This window comes from Dunckerocampus dactyliophorus, chromosome 2, assembly GCF_027744805.1.
Source record: "Dunckerocampus dactyliophorus isolate RoL2022-P2 chromosome 2, RoL_Ddac_1.1, whole genome shotgun sequence".
In the NCBI taxonomy this organism is placed as follows: Eukaryota; Metazoa; Chordata; class Actinopteri; order Syngnathiformes; family Syngnathidae; genus Dunckerocampus; species Dunckerocampus dactyliophorus.
The window spans coordinates 34,890,900-34,913,771 of NC_072820.1; the positions used below are offsets into that span (position 1 = coordinate 34,890,900).

A 22,872-nucleotide genomic window follows, 5' to 3' on the forward strand; every position below is an offset into this window, starting at 1 on the left:
ACCGACACTGGCAACAACCCATGCGCAAAAATATTGAATTCGTTAATCCCGCCTCCTCGTAAAACAGACCAATAGGAGAGCGCAATCGTGTGCCGCCACTTCCGCCCAACCCCTCTCAGGCTAACGTTCATTCAGTCTTCTTTTTTTGTCGATGGCATGGTGCTAAGCAGCTACGGCAGGAGCAACGACAATCATCGACAATTCAAATTGAATTCGGATATCTAATGGGAAATAGTTGACTGAAGCGGATTTTTTGAAGCAAGTGTCAACTATTAAGTATTGAGCAACGCAAATAGACTGACTTTTGCCCATTATTTCCCAAGGTTAGCTAGCTAGCTGATAGCCGATTAAGTGCTATCGCTAAACTAGTTTAGCTAACTGTTACTCAGGATCCCGCTATCACTTACTCCTCCCTTGAGTAATAGGTATTTGTAATAAAGACGACGAGAGTTGAGGGATAACATGGCAGAAGCCGACAAACTGAACATCGACTCCATCATTCAGCGTCTGCTGGAAGGTAAGACTCGATATTTCACTCGATACTCTACCGAGGTAGCCATTTTAGCTAAGTTCGCTAGGCTAAGTCAACGATGGAGGCATTCGCAGTGCTGGTAAACTCGATTTTTTTTTTTTTTTTTTTTACAATTGAAGATGTTTTTTTTATTACACTGCAGCGAATTAACACACGCTTTTCATTTAGACAATAAACTGTGATTAAATAGTAATTATTTATTGAGTAGCCCACAGAGAGGAGTTATAGCTCCTTCCATTGATATGCAAGTTTTACCATTATTGGAATAATAATTCTGTCTTTCGATATAAAGAATACAAAGTTAGTCCATATGCTACTGAACTACAATAAAGTGCGCAAGTATCACTTGACTAATCCTTAGATTGTTTCATTATATAACTATATTTAGGCTTTCACAACTTAAAATGATTTGGCTTTTTAACATTTAATTTCTATTAATGTTTTTGTTGAATTGTTTCTTGTTTGTTTCTCACTCCCACTCTTGTTTTTCCCCTCTTGGTTACAGTGAAAGGCTCCAGACCAGGCAAAAATGTCCAGCTGACAGAGAATGAAATCCGGGGTCTTTGCCTCAAATCCAGGGAGATCTTCCTCAGCCAGCCAATCCTGCTCGAACTTGAGGCGCCTCTCAAGATTTGTGGTGAGACTTGTCTTTTTGGGTTTTGTACCGTTTTTGGAATGTTGGCCAGTCTCAATAAATTTTCAGTCTTGAGCAAACACTTTTATGAACAATAGCTGGACTTGTTTACCTGATATGGGTGAGATGTCCTTTTTGAAATATATAAGGTCTTTAACAATGTTTGACATGACCTTGCCCGGTGATTACCGACAGTGTAGTATTTGGCATTTGTTTTTTCTGCAATGAGCCTTTCCCCATCATATTTTGTAACAGTACTAGAGTGATTACCAAGGATAAACATTGGATCACTTTAACGCTGGTTGATTTTTGAAGGCTAGTTGAACTCCCAAGTTTCAACTTCCACAAATTTCCCATGGGAAATAATGTAAATCAGTTGGTTACAGGATCAAACTTGCCATCGTAGTAGTTGTAGTACTTTATTAATCCCACAGCAGGGAAATTCACTTGTTACAGCAGCAAGCAAGATACACAAGTAAAGAATGCATAGTGACATAGTGAATACAACATGGTTCAGGTAAAACCTTAAATAACTACAGTAGTGCACACGTTCCAAACTACTGTATAATAAAACTAAAAGTCTAAGTATGCCAGGTTTATGTTCCTGCGTAGTCACCACGCCGGCTCCACCAATGCTGTCTTGATACTTTTACAGCTGTTTGACTGGGTTGAGGGCCGCTCTTTTCCCAGAGAGTCAACTCAGTGAGCAACCTTGGAACTCATCGACTGCCAGCTTGTTAGCCTCCTTCGTCGCTAGCAAACAATGGCAATTAAAGAAAGACAAAGGGTGTTACTCAAGCTGGACCTATATAACTGTTATAGCGATCACTTTTATTTAAAATATTGATAGAAAATCTTAGAAGGCGTTTGAAGGTGGGGCCTCTGAACAAGTCGTATACACACAAGAAATAATGTTGTACAAGTCAAACGCATTATTTACAGTCTTATTTACAGTCCATGTTGCTGTGACATGAGGTTATACTTTTTTTGGAGGCGAATGTCAGGCTATGCAGGATAGTTTTGGAGAGGGAGGCTTAAACTGCTGTAGCGTATTCTGGAGCCTTGATGTGGGAGTGTAATCCAGGCTTTTCCCACCTGTTGGAGAACCACATACATAATTGGGAGTAATGAACGGTAAAAAGGCGATGTTTGTTGGCGAACTTCTCAGATCATTTTCATGCTCATCATTAGTTATTATGCTTTCAAGTATGTGCTATTTATGTTTGAATCTGCTTTGTAATATAAAATGATATCTAATATTTTTATATGTATTGCTCATTGTACAGTACCCTTTGTTATGCTCGTTCAGAATTAAGTTCACTGTTTGGTTCTAGTAAGTTATATGGTAGTTATATTATATGGTTATCATCACACCTTTGTGTTTTGCCATCACTGGTACACTTGATGGTTTGAGCTCCCAAGTTTTGTTTCACTTTTGAGACACATTTTCCCAGGTGTGATGTGGTTTTCCTTCAGGGAGCATACTCGTTGAGACTTAATCAACAGTGCCTCTGTAGGCTGCAGCCAATTAATACACATTTAGAGTAAGTTGTTTTAAAATGAAATTATTCAATAATCAGTTCCACACAATTAACCAAATTATAATCAATTAATCACTTACAATGCCCATATGTTTTACTGTTAACATCCACAGCAAGATACAGTCATCATACCGTCTTTGGCAGTGTACCACTAATGTTTGCTTCACCAGGGGATGTTCACGGGCAGTACTACGACCTGCTAAGGCTCTTTGAATACGGCGGCTTCCCACCAGAGAGCAACTACCTGTTCCTGGGAGACTATGTCGACAGAGGCAAGCAGTCGCTGGAGACCATCTGCCTGTTGCTGGCGTACAAGATAAAATACCCAGAAAACTTCTTTCTTCTGAGGGGCAACCACGAGTGTGCCTCCATTAACAGGATATATGGCTTCTACGATGAGTGTGAGTCACAATTAATTTTTAATTTTCCACCTCTCATTCTGGTCTCACTGGTTTGCATAATGATGAAATGGCTGCTTTAATTGTGACAAAATTTCTCAAGTGATACAGTGGCAATGGTATTGAACAAGCAGAGGAAACTTAGAGACGAAAAGGAATCACACCATGGCAACTAGTATAGTCCATTCTGTGGTTATGTCCACTTGTGTGGCACGCTCGGGTGTATCAAATTCTAATTGAATACTTTCATTTTCTTTAAATGGCATTTACTTCTTAAATTTGCTTTTCATAGCTGTTGATAATGCCATAAAGTAGCAATTGCACTATTAAGTTTGGTCATAAATTGACATGTACATGAATGCGTGTTTGTTTTCCTCATCTCTCTGTACCACACAGGCTGGATGACAAGATGTGTCTCTGTGCATTGGTTCTATAGTAGAAGGAACTGAGAGAGTGAACCCTCCTGTTAGCTATTCAGCCTCTTTGTCCCAGTATGTGGAGGCGGGGCTAGTAGTGAGCGGATACTTTACAGCAGGGGTCACCAACACAGTGCCCGCAGGCACCAGGTAGCCCCCCATGACCACATGAGGCGGCCGCAGGCCTGCTTTTCATTCAGGTTTTCAGTTAATAATGTGAGAACACTAGAAAGAAATGTATTCTGAAACATAAAATGTGAGTTGTGGATACCAGCATTTTGTTAATGTTTTGGTAAAACAAGCATATTTGATTTGTTTGGGTTGAAATAAGGTTTGAAAATCATTTCTACAAAAATGAGTAGCTCGTGGCCATTTTCATTTTCTAAAAGTAGCTCTCACAAAAAAAAAACTTTGGTGACCCCTGCTTTACAGAGTGTTAGCAGCAAGTTAGCAAGCAAATTAATTTGAATGAAGGCACAAAAGCGATGGTTTCTAAGCCAAATTCCACAGACCCAGAGTGGAGGTGCAGCATAGCCTTCGTCCCGACAGCCAACACTTATTAGGCCTGTCACGATAATCGATGAATCGGTTTAATCGAACGATAAAAAAAGTCTGTCATTTTGTTGGCCTAGATCAATTAATATGTGCATGCGTGTTTGGTTTCCTCTCTCTCCTCTCTTTACCGCACAGGCTGACAAGAAGGTTCACTCTACACATTGGTGAAGTTAGTTTCATGTTGGATGTTGGATATTCATCTTCGTCACTGTTAATTTTACGTTGGCAGTTGGATATTCGGCTCCGTAGCAACAGCGGTTGTTCCCCCTCACTGTGCCCGGACTGCTCTCTCATGGTGCGGTGAGCGGCATGTCCTCACACTAACCAGCCCTCTCCTGAACTAAACATCGGCGAAGTCGGTGAAAAACTTTTGTATTCTTGCTAGCCCCTGAACGTGAGCTTGAGCTCACATAAGTATAAGCTAGCTGAGTTAGCTTGGTTTAGCGGAGCATGCGAATGAGGCTGTGTGTGTGTGCCACTCAGCCTGTGAGGTGTGCTTCAGTGCTTGTTAATATAAACCAGTGTTTTAGGTTGACTGCTGACTTTGTGCAAGATGTGTATGAAATAGGGACAACAGCCACGGCTTCAAAAGGCACCCTAACTGTCTCACTTAGCCATATACAAAACACATTTTCATTACATTTCCAGCCTTCAAAAATAAGAGCGGCACATATCCTGTCTAATCGTGGTAATAAAATAGGTGTGTTATAAAAATAGCTTACATTAGTAAAGCTATTAAAATTGCATCTGCACTTTTATTTAAAACCTCTTGAGATTCTAACTACACTAGGTCCCCAACTTACAAACATCCGACTTGCAAACATTCGGCGATACGAACGCAAGCTGACTGGTCTATATTTTCATGTACAGGTATTTTGCCTTGTAACTCCATATTTATACTGCTACATGCTTGACCAGTAGAGTGCACTGTGACAATGCTAATGGGACCAACAGGTAGAGGAAGACGGTGGGGAGAGAGTGTAAAGGAGAAATGGAAAGCTCAATTGTAGCTGTATGATGCAACCCGGACAGAGCGTGTGATTAAAGTTTATGAAGTTAATAGGCCTGCTTAATTCTACACCACCCACAGAACACTACCTCTTTTAGAAGAGTCTAACGACGACGACGATTCGTCCGTTTTTCAATAACTCCTCCTCCTCCACCACCACTACCACCAAGGATGTATGCTTGACCACTCATCTTCAAAGGTAAATAATGTTTATCATTACGTATTATCATATCATTTTTATTATTGTTTTTTTTTCATTAATTATCCTCGTTTAATATTACTACTACATCCAAACTCATATTTACATACATACGCATATATGTATACACGTACATGTAGTACCTATATAATTGGTAATATTACCTTTTGTTGGACTTACAAACAAATCGACTTGCGAACGTTTGTCTGGAACCAATTGTGTTCGTTAGTTGGGGACCTAGTGTACAGTGTTACATAGTCTTGAGAAATTAAAGTTTATTGCTTTTGATATAATGTACTCACATTATGCCATATAATTCATGAAAAAATGGTCTAAAAAATGACAATATCTATTATGGACAATAATTTGTAGGACTATTATCATCCAGCAAAATTGGTTATCGTGACAGGCCTATTCAACTTAATAGTTCTGGGAACCATGTTTTACTGAGGCGTTTGGTCGGCAACGTAAATATAAAAGAAACAGCGCAAAATGGTACACGCTCATGGACTATGTCACTTGCTACATTGGAAATAAATGCAACCTTTCAATGTGATTGAAAAGCCAACATTTTGAGAAATGTTATAAATGCATGAAAGACAGTACAAATTGCCTGGGAGAACGTATATGTACATGTCACAAATTGCAATTCCTGAACTATATAACTGAGTGAAAGAAGACGTGTTGAAAGATATCAGAAACAATGCGTTTTACTCCGTCACTGCAGGTGTGTGTGTGTGTGTGTGTGTGTGTGTGTGTGTGTGTGTGTGTGTGTGTGTGTGTGTGTTGTTTTTATTGGAGTGTTTTGGGGTTTTTTTTCTTAAGAGACGGCATTGATTTTTTAATATTGTTTTTGGTTATTGCGATTTTTATTTGTGCAATTTTTGCTAAAAGAGACTGAGACCATTTTATTTTCATAATTTTGTTTGTTTGTTTTGTGTTTAATTTATTTAAAAGTTCTTCACATTGAAGTTACAATTAAATTAAAGTTTATTGCTTTTGGTACAATGTACTCATTATTATGTCATATAATTAATGAAAAAATGGTCTCAACATTTTTTCCCAATAATATTGATCCATTCATACATCCATTTTCCCCCGCTTATCCGGGTTGCGGGGGCAGCAGTCTCGGTAGCAGTCGATAATATCGATTATCGACAATAATTGGTAAGACAATTGGCGTCCAGCAAAATTTATCTTTACCGACCTCTGTTTGAAAATGTGTTTGCCCCTTCCCGAGTTCTTTTTTTTTTTTTTTTTTTTTTGTATGTGTGTTTGTCACACTTAAATGTTTTCGATCATCAAACAAATTGAAATATTAGTCAGTGACAACACACCTGAACACAAAATGCAGTTTTTAAATGAAACGTTTTATTATTAAGGGAGAAAAAAATCGAAACTAACATGGCCCTGTGTGGGGAAAAAGTGATTGCCCCCGAAACCTAATGTCTGATTGGGCCACCCTTAGCAGCAACAACTGCAATCAAGCGTTTGCGATAACTTGTAATGAGTCTCTTACGGCGCTGTGGAGGAATTTTGGCCTACTCATCTTTGCAGAATTGATCCAATTCAGCTACATTGGAGGGCTTTCCAGCATGAACCGCTTTTTTAAGGTCATGCAACAGCATCTCAATAGGACTAGGCCGCTCCAAAGTCTTCATTTTGTTTTTCTTCAGTCATTTAGAGGTGCGTTTGCTGTGTGTTTTGGATCATTGTCCTGCTGCAGAACCCAAGTTGGTTTTAGCTTAAAGTCACAAGCAGCTGGCTGGACATTCTCCTTATGGATTTTTTGGTAGACAGCAAAATTCATGGTTCCATTTATCACAGCAAGTCTTCCAGGTCCTGAAGCAGTAAAACAGATCCAGACCATCACACTACCACCACCATATTTTACTGTTGGTATGTTTTTCTGAAATATGGCGTTACTTTTACGCCAGATGTAATGGGACACTCACCTTCCAAAAAGTTGAACTTTTGTCTCATAAGACCACAGAGTATTTTCCCAAAGGTCTTGGGGGTCATCAAGATGTTTTCTGGCAAATTTGAGATGAGCCCTTCATGTTCTTTTTGTTAAGCAGTGGTTTTCGTTTTCAAACTCTGTCATGCAAGCCATTTTTGCCCAGTGTCTTTCTTATGGTGGAGTGATGAACACTGACCTTAAATAAGGCAAGTAAGGCTTGCAGTTCTTTGGATGTTCTTGTGGGGTCTTTTGTGACCTCCTGGATGAGTCGGGAAATTTTGGTTGGCTGGCCACTCCTGGGAAGGTCCACCACTATTCCATGTTTTTGCTATTTGTGGATAATGGCTCTCACTGTGGTTCGCTGGAGTTCCAAATGCTTACCTTTTCCAGACTGATAGCTCTCAATTAATCTCAGGTAAATTATGCTTTAACAGAGGAGGAGGCCTGCCACGATAACAAATATTGCTGGATGATAATTGTTCTACAAATTATTGTCTAATCGATATTGTTGACAACCTTTTTTTTAGAGTTTTTAAAATTGTAATTGGAATGTCAAGAGCTTTAAAGTAAAATAAATTAACCATAATAAATTAAACAAAACAAGACAAAAAACCCCAATGAAAAATATGAAAATACACTGTCTCTATCAAAAGTTGCACTTGACAATCTTCACAATTATAACCAAAACAATAAAAAAATAGACCCCGTCTCTCTGTCTCTAAGAAAAAACACAATAAATAAAATGGAGTATCAAGTAAAGAAAATTGCATTTGAATTAATAACATTGGGTATTATTCCTTCACAGCAAGGCTTAACATGTAGCGAACGACACTGTCTGAGTATGCACCATTTTGTGCTGTTTTATTTATATTTACTTAGCACACCAAACGCCTCAGTAAGCTTTGACTGTCGTTGACGAAGACTCTGCTGCACCTCCAGCTGTAGTTTTTTTTCCCCCAGTTGCGAAAACTGGACAGGATGGTTGTATTGGTGTTGCACATACCCCCCCCCCCCCCCCCCCCTTTTTTTTTTTTCATTCTGTTTAAATGTGAAATATTCCCACACTGGGGCTATGGCATTTGGCTTAGAACCATCGCATCGCATACAACTTCATGTCAAAAAATCCAAACTATCCCTTCAGTGTAAGCACAGTAGTTAATAAATGCTGCTATCTACATGCTGCAAATGTCTCACATTGGTGTATTAAAAATAATACTGCAAAATGTCTTACTTCACGGTGATATAATATTGAGCCCAAGTTGTCCACTCCAAGCAGTCATAGCTTGTGCATGAGGGTTAAATTAGAGCAAAGTGTTCTTAAAATATGCATTTAGGCTACATTCACACTGCAGGGCACGATGCACAATTCGCATTTTTTTTTGTTAAAACTCAATGTGAACACCAAGTGTCCAGGAAGTGACGTTCATGCGCAAAAGCACAACGTCACACACATTTCCATGTGTTTACGGAAGTAAAGATTATGGCAGTGTGTGCTCTCCTTGGCACGTTTCTGGCAATTTCAAGGATTTTGTGCAACAGGATATTTTCCTAACATATTTTCCTAACGAAATGATCCTGTGCAGCAGATTATGAAAGAGGGCAATTTTGGCTCTAACAGTTTGTAGAGAACTTGCGTCGAGGAGTGTGTGTGTGGCAGGAACTGTGAGCTGCTTCACTGACTCTTTTTAAAAATAATTTTCGGATTGCCTACATCAGTGAGTTCCTTTATCCAAGACTCTAAGCACAGCGTTACATGTCTTTCAATGACCGTTCATACCGCAGTCGCATCGAATACATATCGGATATATAACCACATACAAATGAGGCCTGAGTCACATTTGAAAAAATCTGAATTGTGCTTTTCACACTGACACAGGTCACATATGAGCAAAAAAATAGGAATGGACCAGCAGTGTGAACATAGCCGTAGTCTTCAAAAGAGGCTCCACTTGGACACACATTACTTGCACACAGAGCACATTTTCCTTTTTAAGGTCCTCCACTGTCCATTCTTGTCTTCATAGTTTAAAAGTTGCCTGTTAGTGGTGTCATGGTACAACCACAAGCTACATGTGCTGTCAGGCTAAATAGCATGATCAAGCAGCATGAACAGCAGTAAATCACACCCTGTCTGCTGATTATATAATGCTGCGCTAATAATGTGATGCAACAAGCAGAGCCTTTTAGAGTTCTCCAGATAAGAGCGATTAAGCCTGTTTTTTTTCCCCCCCCTCTTTTGTGCACAGGTAAGCGGCGGTACAACATAAAGCTGTGGAAGACCTTCACTGACTGTTTCAACTGTTTGCCTGTTGCTGCCATTGTTGATGAGAAGATCTTCTGTTGCCATGGAGGTAGTAGCCCCATAAAATAACAAACACTCCAGCTTGTCTCTGCTCCATGTTTAGTGTCAACATAAATGTCTCTGACCTTTACACATTTCACATTTAATCAACTTGTGTAACAAATTATGTATTCAAAAAGGAATCGTGTGATGCTAATAGTTAAATTAAAATGGTCGACACAAAGGAGGAGACCAAATTTGGTCACCTTTTTTTATTTCAATTATGTAATGAACTAGCACGAGCAGCTTTCTCACATGTGTCTTCACCATCAACACGCACTTTGCTGAATATGTAAACAGGCAATGATAGTCCTGAGGGTAAACACGTCTCCCCGTCTGATCATGTGATGTTCCACTGGGTGAGAAACCAAACTAAGTGTGTTTGCCAGTTATTTATTTGTAGCGGTTGAACTTATAGTCCCATAAAATGTGTTCTTGCTTTTAGCACATATTTGGTGATCTGTAAACAAGAAAAAGTATTTCCATCCATGTTCCTCTTCCAGGCCTATCTCCAGATCTGCAATCTATGGAGCAGGTGCGAAGGGTCATGCGGCCCACCGACGTGCCTGACCAGGGCCTTTTGTGTGACTTGCTGTGGGCCGACCCTGACAAGGACGTGCTGGGCTGGGGCGAGAACGACCGCGGCGTCTCCTTCACATTTGGTGCAGATGTGGTCACCAAGTTTCTCCACAAACACGACATGGACCTCATCTGCCGGGCCCATCAGGTCAGAGTCAGGTTTAGATTGGAGCATTTAAAGGTTTTGTACTAAATAATATGAACCATGTTGGCCAAAATCGAGGCTTGAATGCTGGAATTTAGACAGTTTAAAAGTACTGTTAGTAAGTCCCACTGGGAAGATGCCATATTGTATCTTTAGCTTTAATATTAGAGCTGTCCCTGCCCATGCGTGTTTCAAACAGTGTGTGCCCCCAAGAAGCACTATTGTGCCCTTTATTCACTTTTTCCATATTCAGTGAAGCCTCAGTTTTCGTACGCCTTACTGTTCTTAAAATTCAATTTTTGATTACATGTCGTCCCAGTTTTTGTACACTGGTTCAGTTTTCCTACAACCAAACATTGCACGCAAAACAAACTATCCCATTTCTCATGTCATTTCACAGAAAATGTTCATTCATCCATTTTATTTATTTACATTTTTCACACTGTGTATGAAAACTATAATTGTTTTCCCAGTGAAATTTATTTATTTTTCAAATATTTTTGGGTGCATGGAACGGAGTAATTGGATTAGCATTATTTCCTATAGGAAAAATTACTTTGGTGTTCATACATTTTGGTTTTTGTCAGACTTTCTGGAGCAGCTTACTAACAAAAACTGAGTTTTTCCTTTACACTAACATTTGAGATGGGCGGGTGAAGCCTCATGAAGCTTTGAGACTTTCATTCAAATTCTGCCAGAGCAGATTCAGAGCTTCGGTGCTTCAGTGAAAGCAACATTAGGGACATCAGGTGGATGAGTGAAGTCAAAGCAACAACGTCACTAAACAGTGAAACACTACTCTCCATTAGTAACAGTGGGCGTGTCACGATAACAAATTTTGCGGGACGGTAGTTGTCCTTCAAATTATTGTCCATAATCGATATTATTTAAATTTTTTGAGACCATTTTGTCATGAATGATATGGCATAATAATGAGTACATCATATCAAAAGCAATAAACTTTAATTTATTTAAGAGTATTTAACATTGTAATTGGGATGTCAAGAGCTTTGAAATAAAATTACAGATGCAATTGTAATAGCTTTATTAGTGTAAGATATTTTTATGACACCCTTATTTTATTACCACTATTAGATAGGATGTGCACCGCTCTTATTTTGAAGGAAGTGTGATGAAAATGTGTTTTGATTATTGCTAAGCCAGATGGCTATTGAGTACCTCTTGAAGCTGTGGCTGTTGTCCCTATTTCACAAACAACTTGCACGAAGTCAGCGGCCAACCTAAAATGCTGGGTTACATTAACAAGCACTAAAGCACAGCTCACAGCCTGAGTGGCACACGCACACACACACACACAGTTGCATTAGCATGCTCCGCTAAACCAAGCTAATTCAGATAGCTTATACTTACATGACCTCATGCTCATGCTCACGTTCGGTGGCTAGTAAGAATATCAAAGTTTTCTCGCCGACTTGGCCGATGTTTCCAGTTGGTGCCTCAACATGCTTAGGACACGATTGTTAGCAACACTGGCTGATTCATGTGAGCTCCAGTGCTAAGATTACACTCATATTTTCACAGTAACATCATGCTAGGTTAGGCTGAAGAAAAACAAAACAATCATACTTTCAGCTTCCACATCCGTAGCTGACAGACTGATGGTTGGCATAGTTTTTTTTTTTTTTTTTTAAGATATATATATGTCTTTGAAAAACAAGCAACTTAAAAAAAACAACTATTCTGTCAAAAGTGAAGCAAATAAGTGAGGGAGATGATACATTTTTCTTACATTTTATGCTCATTAAAAGGCTCTAGCGGCATGTACTCTAGATACACCATTACAAACAAAATTAACATGATGGGTAACCTTTTAAAACAGCTGCGCCTGTAAAGTAATAACGAAGTCATTCTTGCTGAAATGAATCTGAGGCGAATTGACACTGCCAAAAGGTGGCAGCAGACTCCTTTCCCTTTGCTGCGTTCCTCATTTGTCTCTTGTCAGTCACAGCAGCTGAGCAGCCAATCAGACTACATCTTGCTTCGTAGGGCAGGCTGACGGTGGTGCTTTCGTCCATATGGAGCTGCTCACCTGTCCTCTCTGTTTCAGGTGGTCGAGGATGGCTATGAGTTCTTTGCAAAGAGGCAGCTTGTCACACTGTTCTCTGCCCCAAACTACTGCGGGGAGTTTGACAATGCGGGCGCCATGATGAGCGTGGATGAAACCCTCATGTGCTCATTCCAGGTGAGCAAGCAAATCCACTTGCAGATAAGGTGCCTAGTATTTTTGATGCATGCTCATTTTGTTTTCCCTTTTGTTCAGATCCTCAAACCTGCAGACAAGAAGCTGTTCTACGGAGGGGGAGGTGGCATGGGCTCCGGCCGCCCAGTCACCCCCCCAAGAAAAGCTAAGAAATGACAGCAGTAGTCTGCCCTTGACCTCTGACCCATCTTTCCTGCCCTCTCTACCTCTCTTTCTCCTTTCTTTCACCAAACAGCCAGAAATCAAACCTTTACCCAGGGCTTTTTTCCCCTTTTTTATCTGTACTTATTAAAAACATTTAATGTTACGAAATTGTCAGAATGAGTGTGTGCACGTGCAGGTGACACATGTGCCCCGTCTGCCAGTGAGCATTGAAAGGTGTGCACGTGTACGTTTGGTATGAGAGTATTAGCGATTTCTACTTTCCCCTGTCTTCTCTCTTGCCACGCTACCTGTGAAGAGTTTGAAACCACAGTTTGTCTGTACAGTAATTTGACTGAAAAAGCTGGCAAGCATTTGCCGCTGTGACATTTTAGGCAGCAGACCCCTGCCAGTAGATCTTTGGGGGTGGGGGGTATTTTTTGTTTTCCCAGTCCTCTGTACTGTAAAATCTCCACATGTGTGCGTGCGTGTGTCCACGCGGCGTCTCGCCCCCCTGCCGACCCGCGCCACGTCACACCTTCCCTCGCACGTGCGCACACATGCACAACTCTTCAGATTCATATGAGCCAGAGCTGTAAAAAAAAACCATACAGTTTAGGTTTGTACAGATTTGATTACTTGAAAGAGATTTTTTTGTGACTTCGTTTTGTAGTCTTTCATCAAGTTGACCAATAAAGCGAGAATCTGAACTACATTTGCCAATGACCTCTACTCCATGTTGAAGACTGCGCCAACCTCCAAAATTAACCAGCACTCTGTGTTTTTTTATACGAATGTGTTATCCACCGGGGTGCAGCAACTTAGACAGAGTTTAGTGTCCATTTAACTCAGTGGTGTCCCAAGTGCGGCCTGGGGGCCATTTGTGGCCACAGCTTGTTTTGTTGAATTGGCCCGCGGTACATTCTAAATACGATTAATACGTAGAAAACTAAACAAAAAAAGATGCTAATAATTGGAAAAAAAGACACACTGTCATTTATAACCCAAAGTTGACATGCGTTTTCTTTCTATCTTGTTATAGCATATATGTATGGTTTTAGCCTGTTTCAAAATTAAAATAGCAAAATGGCACCTGAATCCTGTGACTTTTCTATACGGCGTGCTCAGTGGAAAATGTTTGGGCACCCCTAACTTAATTTCTATTCTTAAGTTGATCATATTTTTTTATTTGGAACTTTTTGCTTAATATTGTTACTTTTATTTTTAAATAAGACATATACCCTCGCTTGATTCGTAGGTGGGTCATGTTGAAAAGTGGGTCTCTTAAGCGTCCCACATTCTATATTTATCAAAAAAAAGGATCCCATTTCCTTCTTGGGTATTTCTTCGGGTCTTTTTGCATTCATTCGTCTTGCTGTCATCAACACCCTCTTTCAAGACGCTCTGTCCATCACATGGCCTTCCAAAATGGACCAATGAGGTGAGAGGTGAAGAAGAAAGCCGCAGGGAGGGGAGAGCAGGGGGTGTCCAGTGTATGCCAGTTGAATTTTAAATTGACATTTTATCATGATTTAATCATTTTCAGTCACCTTTTATGGCGCACCTGCACAATCTATTTCCTCTCTCGCTGACAGCTCCTTCATTGGATTTCATTAGTATGCGTGCGTACCTAATGAAGTGTCCAGTGACTGTTAAACACACTCATATCCCCGGGATAGTAATGCTGTCCATATATCCCGGTATGCGGCCTTCCACTTTACGAGTGAAACTCTAGAGGGATTTTGTTTATGCTCGTGCAATCCTGCATGCTGTTTGCAACAAGATATTTCTATTCTATATATAATGTGGTGTATTCACATTGTGAATTTTAATGGTTTAACAGAAGTGGGGAAGCTGATCTGGTGGAAAAGAGAATTTGAGAGCAAGATGATGTTGCTAGGTGCGCCAATTATTTTTGGCATCAATAGGCATCCTTCAGTAGAAAGAAAGTTGCTGTTGTCTCCCCAGCGTACTCTATATTGCAGCCTCAAGTGTGAGGAATGGTGTGAACAACCTGTAGTGGGGGACTCCTGAACCCATTACTGGATACGAATAACATGAGTGGAGTCAAGCAGGTTCTCAACCAACTATCTCCTAGCTTGTCTGCAAAGAGTTCTACTTTGTGAAATGGAAAAAAAAGCTGCCGTGGTGCCATGTCCACCAGCAGCAGCACAGTGTCACCTGCTCTATTTATATCTGCTGAGGAATCCTGGATTCACAGACTCAGCTGCCACTTCTATTATTACTATTAGCTAATGCTGTCAAAAGTACTCGGCTAACACCGGTGCTGTATCTCCTTTATCCATTGCCTTATTGGCCGCTACTAATTATGTCCTCACTGTCAGTACCACCACTGTTTTTCAATTCATCTCTTTGGTCTTTTCATTTGCATAATGAGGTCAAGTTAATGGAGGAAATGCAGGTGACGAAAAAGTCCAGTTCAAATCATCATCTATGCGTCAGCATACATCAGCTCAGGGATCATTTTTTGAAAGATTAGTGTGATGAGCCACTATTTCTTAACCCAGCTTACCAATTTCTTAAAATGTCAAGATGTGTTTTTGCCTCCATATTTAGAATTATTTTTCAATCCAACAGTACCTATAAAACGCCACTAGGTGACAGTATCACACTGCACACACCTTCCTGTTCCTCAATTACATCTTGAAATGGTGAGTAGTTTTACTTTGTTTTATTTTTATTATACAGTAGGTCATTTCTCCTTAGACACTCTAGAGCAGGGGTCACCAACCCGGCATTCGCAAGCTACTAGTCAATCTTTCAGGACTTTGACAGTCGATCGTGAGAATATTAGAGAAAAAAAAATGATTACATCAGTGCCGTCCTCTTCCGCAGAGTGACGAACAGGCACACATTTTGACTACTGAACACGTGCATATGCCTTGCCACTATCCAGGCACGGAGCCCGCAAGCTCCGGTCAGGAGCTCAGTCCTCAAAACCCGAACGGCGGTACCATGAGCACACACACGTACGCCCGCTCGCCCTGCTCCGCAGCACTCACAGGTTGAGAGAGTGTGTGTGACAGAGCGCAGTGATGTCCCTGCTCACGCAAAAGCAATTATTGCATGTTAATGTAGCTCCAAATATGCCTCTGCTACCTCAAAATGAAGGCACAAATATAACTCCATAGATGTGCACATCCAAAAACGCTGCTCATTAGGACTGACGCAGCCCCTTGCAGGTTCACGGCCGAGACCAGAGATCTGGGCTCAAAAACGTTGGTGACCACTGGTCTAGAATTACTTAACTTTTATTCATTATACCAACCTCCCTTTGGGGATTCAAATGAGACTAGTAAATAAAAACCAAGGCTGAAGGAGGAGACTTTTTTTGTAATTCGTAATATAAATATTGTATTTTTTTATTTCATTTTTTAAATTTAGCAAAGTTGCAAGCAAGACAACATTGCACAGCACAATGATTTCCTTTTGGCGATTTAAAATAAGTGAATAATGCATTCAATTGAAGCAGAATATAGTCTTATGAAAAAAAATTAAAAAATTAAAAATTACATGTCGGCTACATGGGGGCGGTGGACTTTGCGAAGTGTGCATCCTATACAAAAATACACACCAGAGTGAACATTTTAATGAGAATAAATAAACATGAGGCTGAAGGAGGGAAATTTATAGTTACATACTACTCACAAGAAGTTAGGGATATTTCAGATACATTTCAGGAAGAACCTAAAAGGTACTGCTGTGTAACCTTTACAGGTGATCTTTCGAGCTTCTCTAATTTTGAATGCATGTCAAACATGTTCAATGCTTAATGCACAACTTGTAAGACCTCAAAGATTTTAGTTATTTTTTTATTAGGGAAGAAAAGGGAGGAAAAAAAAGTCCAAACCTACAAGGCCTTGGGTGAAAAAGCCATTTCTAAAGCTTTAGGACTCCAGCCAACCACAATGAGAGCCCCATTAGAGCAACTTGGGGCATAACAGTATTATTAGGAATGGTATTAAAAAAGCAAATTGCCGTCATTATTTCACAGACTGAAATGCTAATAATGATAATATGAACGAGGTATTTGAAAGGATCAATTACTTTGTAAATATTGGACCAACACTGGAAGAAAAGATCTCAAAATTATGGTCAGTGGAGGAATGGAATGAAAGTATAGACGTGAATCCCAACTCCATGACCCGCACTGAAGTTACAAAAAAGGAAAACATTGATATTGTCAATGAATGTAAAGCAAAAACAACTAATTGTAAAGGAATTCAAATGGAAACAATAAAAAAGGTTGTCAACGAGATCGCAGAACCGCTAACGTACATGAGTAACTTACCATTCCAGAATGGTACATTTTCCAACAAAATGAAAACGGTAGTTACAATTTCCAAAAACAGAGACAAACAACAATTCATGAACTACCGACCAGTTTCCTTATGACCACAATTTTCCAAAATCATTGAAAAGCTTTTCCACAACAGGCAGGACAAATTTATTAATAAGAGTGAATTACTTGCGGGCAGTCAATATGGATAAAGAGCTAAAATGTCAACTTCCATGGCACTGATTGAAATTACTTATGCTATAGACCACAGAAAGTGCACAGCTGCAATATTTATGGATTTGACAAATATATTGTAATATACTTATTACAAAACTAGAATGGTATGGAATCAGAGGGTTAGTTTTGTACATTGTCTGTACTCGCTCATTATCCAACTATGTTTCTGTCAACTATCAACGCTTTCATCAATTATTTTCATTTTTATTTCATGTTTATTATGTATGACTTATATAATTTATTTACAAAGACAAGAAACTTGACTCCTATTTTACCACATTATATATTATCTAATCATTTTCTTATTTACTTTAAATCAGCAAAGAGTGCATTTGGAAAATGGGAAGTGAACAAATGTATTGCAATTACAATTACAAATGAATCTATTGTATTATGAAGTAATGTATTGCAATTGATGCGGAACGGATGGGGGGTGAGATAAGAGTAAGATATGCCTTTATTAGTCCCACAAGGGGAAATTCCAGATCAAATAAGCTTTGCCTGTTCCTCCTTTTTGGACATGTAGAACTGTTAATTGTACTATGTGGTGTATTCCAATGTAACTTGTATGAATGTTCAAAGTAAATTAAACCATTACCAATACCATTATCCACAAATGGCGAAAACATGGAACAGTGGTGAACCTTCCCAGGAGTGGCCGGCCAAACAAAATGACCCCAAGAGCGCAGCGACAACTCATCCAAGATGTCACAAAAGACCCCACAACAACATCCAAAGAACTGAAGGCCTCACTTGCTTCAGTTAAGGTCAGTGTTCATGACTCCACCATAAGAAAGACACTGGGCAAAAACAGCCTGCATGGCAGAATTCCATGCCGAAATCCACTGCTGAACAAAGAACATTAAGGGTCGTCTCAATTTTGGCAGAAAACATCTTGATGATCCCAAAGACTTTTGGGAAAATACTCTGTGATCTGACGAGACAAAAGTTGAACTTTCTAGAAGGTGTGTGTCCCTTTACATCTGGCGTATACTGTATGTAACGCTGCATTTCAGGAAAAACATCATACCAACAGTAAAATACGGTGGTGGTAGTGTGATGATCTGGGGTGGTTTTGATGCTTCAGGACCTGGAAGACTTGCTGTGATAAATGGAACCATGAATTCTGTTGTCTACAAAAAAATCCTGAAGGAGAATGTCTGCCCATCTGTTCGTGACCTCAAGCTGAAACCAACTTGGGTTCAACAGCAGGACAATGATCCAAAACACACCAGCAAGTCCACCTCTGAATGGCTGAAGAAAAACAAAATGAAGACTTTGGAGTGGCCTAGTCAAAGTCTTGACCTGAATCCTATTGAGATGCTGTGGTATGACCTTAAAAAGGTGCTTCATGCTGGAAAACCCTCCAATGTGGCTGAATTACAACAATTCTGCAAAGACGACTGGGCCAAAATTCCTCCACAGCGCTGTAAGAGACTCATTGCAAGTTATCACAAACGCTTGATTGCAGTTGTTGCTGCTAAGCGTGGCCCAGCTAGTTATTAGGTTTAGGGGGCAATCACTTTTTCACACAGGGCCATGTAGGTTTGGATTTTATTTCTCCCTTAATAATAAAACATGTCTTTTAAAAACTGCATTTTTTGTTCAGTTGTGTTGTCATTGACTAATATTTAAATTAGTTTGCTGACCTGAAACATTTAAGTGTGACAAACATAAAAAATCAGGAAGGGGCACTTTTTCACACCACTGTATGTGGAACAAATGGGCCTTGCTCATAACTTTCATTGTAGCGCAACCAAAAAGGGCCTTTCCTGAACTCTTCCCACTAAATAATCACAAATGTCCTTGTCAGAAGACATTAAGGAGGTGTTCCCCAATGTTATTTTTCACACAGTGTCCATCGCGTCTCATTTTGCTTCTGCAAGTCAGCATGGAGATGCTCCTTGGTTGCATAACTGCCATGCATTCATGCAGCTGCACCGCCCCCACCACCACCACCACCCACCGACCACCACACTACTTAACACTTGTTCAAAACTGGCAACACGGATAGTGTAAGAGGGAATGGCCGGGGGGTTGGTGGATGGCTTTAGGTGGCAAACGGTGATCCCTCAAACCTGGCAAGATGTCCTGGCATGTTAGCGCCCCATGAAGATGTAGGGGGCAAAGGCGGGTGGGGAGGGTGTCCGTGTAGTGTAGTGTAGTGTCGTGGCTTTGACACAGGCGGAAGATGGAAGGGAAACAGGGTGGGACGGGTGGGAGTGGGGGGCGCTGTGGGAAATACTATCCTTCTGGGATATTGAGTTAAATGTCACTGCTCTGCCCTGAGGGAGACACTGACAGGCTGACCCCGATCCCAGCTCCCCCACCCTCTTAAAATCTCAGAGGTCAGAACGCTTGTACAACAGCTGAAGACCAACCAGAGAACATACATGACACAAAAATGTCACCAAAAAGTACATTTGAAAGTGAATACAGTAATTCTTTGAACTTTTCACTCACATTTGACATCAAACATGTTATTTTCTCCCACTGAGCATTGAATCTGGGGGGCATCAGCAGCTCACCACAAAAATGAAAGCTGTCCCAAAATGACTTCCTATTTATAGGAATACAACAATGTCACACAGCAGGGGGATAATACTCTGTATTAAATATAATTACTATCTGCAGTATTTCTGTTTATTCTGTGTGTTGTAATGTATTCAATACAAAATGACACAGCAGAGTGAAAATTCCAATGGGTACAGTAAATAAATAAAAAAATACATTTGAGGATAAGGGAGGTATTTATTTAATTTTTTAAAAATTTATGCATATTTAAAAAAAATGGATTCAGCAACTCAAGTTGGTTAGCATTGTTGTGTTGTGTTGTGTTGTGTTGTAAAGCACTCAATACAAAATTCCAATGGGTCCTGTTAATAAAAATGTGAGGCGGAAGGGGGTGAATTGATACAAATTTATCAACATAATTTTACATTTTTACATTAAAAAATGATTTAATTCGATCTATCTCCTGTTTAATGCTTATACAGTTGTAATTAAGGGGTTAAGCTGGTATTTATTGATGTGGCCACAAATGCCATGGTGGCATCATTTAAAAAACGGTTAAAGCAAGTGATGCATAATGTCAATAGCTCGCATAGCTTGAATGACATGTCAAAATAAGCCCGGTGTAGAATTCAAGGCTACACTGAGAGAGAGGCTTTATCAGTCCTAAAGCAGACATCAAGGTCCGTCATTCAATCATTTGTTCCTCAAAGAGGTCTTCTTAAAATGTCTCTGGCAAAATAAGACTGGTTTTAAAATAAGAAGAACTTTGTACATGTTTATAGATTCCTTCTCAATTCGGAACTACTTTATTGCCATTATTCATGTATGATCAAACATTCTAATTATATTTACAATATACTACTGCTATTACTTGTAATAATTCAAATGAAAATACTCCTGTAAAACTTTGTAATTCTGTGGTAAATTCTGCACTCAAACAATATTCACCACATTTAGGGCCCTTTAAAATGAAGTTACACTTTTTACCTTTTGGTCCCATAATAGTCCCTCTGATAAGAGTGTATGAAAATGGATTTTTTTTTCCACTTTCACCGCAGCAAATCTTTAGGAGACTTCAGACCTAACTACAGAAAGTTTAAAAAAACACGCACACACAAAATATGCAAGATTTTCCAAAACTGTTTCACCTAATTTTTGGAAAATATTGCATATTTTGTCCAATTATGGGTATGAAGTTATTACAGCCTTGAGTCAAAGTGACTAATTTGGTCCCGAGGGTAAAGAGTGTAAGTGTTTAATGCAAATCAGTACACGTGCTTTGGCAGGCCTCCAGTCTCAAACTCTACCACAGTAAACACAAACTGCACTCGTATTGTTTTTAAAAATTATATTAATTAAATATTGCATTAGGATATTGACACAGAAGTATTAATGTACGTATAGACGCAAATACTGTGGCTCCCTCATGAAAGGAACTGATTTAATGGCACAATTTGGCTTACAGTAAATGTAATGTAACACAGAGTAAGAATACTTTTCAACAATGCTAAAGCAGTGCTGGTCTTACACTTACATCATTCGCTCTTTAAGCAAACTGATGGTCGACATGCACTTGCACGTTATTGATTAGCAGCAGCAACTTGATGTCTACCCCTTCCCCACGCCCTCCACTCCGACTGAAGAGCCCCGTAGCCCCCACCGTCTTGTTTATGAAACTTTACTGCTGTTTAAACAAATAGTAAATCAACACTGGAGCTTTTCATGTCACACTTCTTATCCACTAACAGGACACTTTAATCAGGCACTCTTTACCCATAATGCTCAGTTATGATTGGCACAGCCAGGGAGGAATTTAACATTCTAAAATGTTTGTTATTATGGCTGTAGTTCTGGCAGTGCTGCATCATACTGATAGCTGTTTCCAATATTTTCAATCATCTCTAGCCAAAACCAAAATATAAATAATGTTAAAAATGAAGTGTTTCAAAATGGAGGAAGGGGTAACGAATATTGCAGCTCAGTAGCTTCTCTTGGGAAAAAAATATAAATAAAATTTTAAAATCTAATAAGAAAGTAGAGTCAAAATTGAGCTCAATGTCTATTCTAAATCATTCAGTTCATTTGAAATGATTCGGTTTTTTTTTGGTTGAAAAAATAAGAAAAGCAAGAAATATTGGCCAGAATAGCAAAGCAATAAGACAAATATAAAACAAAATAACATAAAAAATATGGAAATAAACAATAAAATATAAAAAAAAATAACATTTTTTTTTATGATAATTCTTTGTAGGACAAGAATTAATTGTTGAGAATTTTTTTTTTTTTTCAAAATTTGAGAAATTTTGAAAATCAAAAAAAATACCGCTGAGGCAAACTGCGTAACTAAAATATGATAAAATGATAACAATAATAAAAATGCCCCCCTTTTTAAACATAAATGCACACAATAACATGTACAAACTACATTTCAGAGCACATTATTAAGGAAACGTGTGTGCATTGATCAAAATAATGAATGAATAACATGTAATACCAAAACTGCACTAAACATGACCAGGTGTACCAAATGATGTGACCAACAGTGCTTCTGTAACACCTGTGAAACAGTGCAGGGCTTGTGTGCCCAGCTCATGTGTTGCACACTCCGTATCTTCTCTCGCTCATCATAACAAAAAAGAGAGGAATACAATTTCATCTCCCACTGCCACCAGCACCCTCCTCCTCTTTCCTCCCCTCCCCTCGTCTCCTACCAGGGCTTCTCCTTTGCGGTGCGATTATGTGTCATCCTGGCTTTAGTCTCCACATTCCTGTCCCATTCCCTTCCACTACATGCTCATTTTATCTGTCGTCTAGCACTGATGTAGTTTAGATCAAGGGCACATACTGCTACTACTACTACTACTACTACTACTACTACTACTACAGACATTTGTGTGCCTCCCCTTTTGGGTAACGACCCCAAGAAGGGGTGACATAAGTTGGTGAAAAGCGCCCATGACTGATATGGGCAAAAGTAAAAAAAAATTGTCCAAAATCCCCGGCAGCACCCCTGTTTGGAAACCCTCGTCTAAATCTGTGACTTCCTGGCTCAGTAAATTTGACGGGAGATTGGACGCTTTTTGTCCTTAACCCTGTCCCAACCTCCCCTAACATCCTCAGCAGGAACCAGTTGAGCCATCATTCACTGGG

General features: G+C 39.6%; 1 protein-coding gene across 1 annotated transcript; it reads left to right on the forward strand.

Annotated features, from left to right (window-relative positions):
- The first annotated feature begins 121 nt into the window (after positions 1-121).
- On the forward strand, positions 122-13,386 carry ppp1cab (protein phosphatase 1, catalytic subunit, alpha isozyme b). Its single transcript, XM_054768188.1, has 7 exons — positions 122-517; positions 1,038-1,169; positions 2,878-3,108; positions 9,491-9,595; positions 10,089-10,312; positions 12,378-12,512; positions 12,591-13,386. The coding sequence occupies exons 1-7, from the start codon at positions 463-465 to the stop codon at positions 12,684-12,686; spliced, it is 978 nt and encodes a 325-aa protein (XP_054624163.1). The 5' UTR covers positions 122-462; the 3' UTR covers positions 12,687-13,386.
- Positions 13,387-22,872: the final 9,486 nt, after the last annotated feature.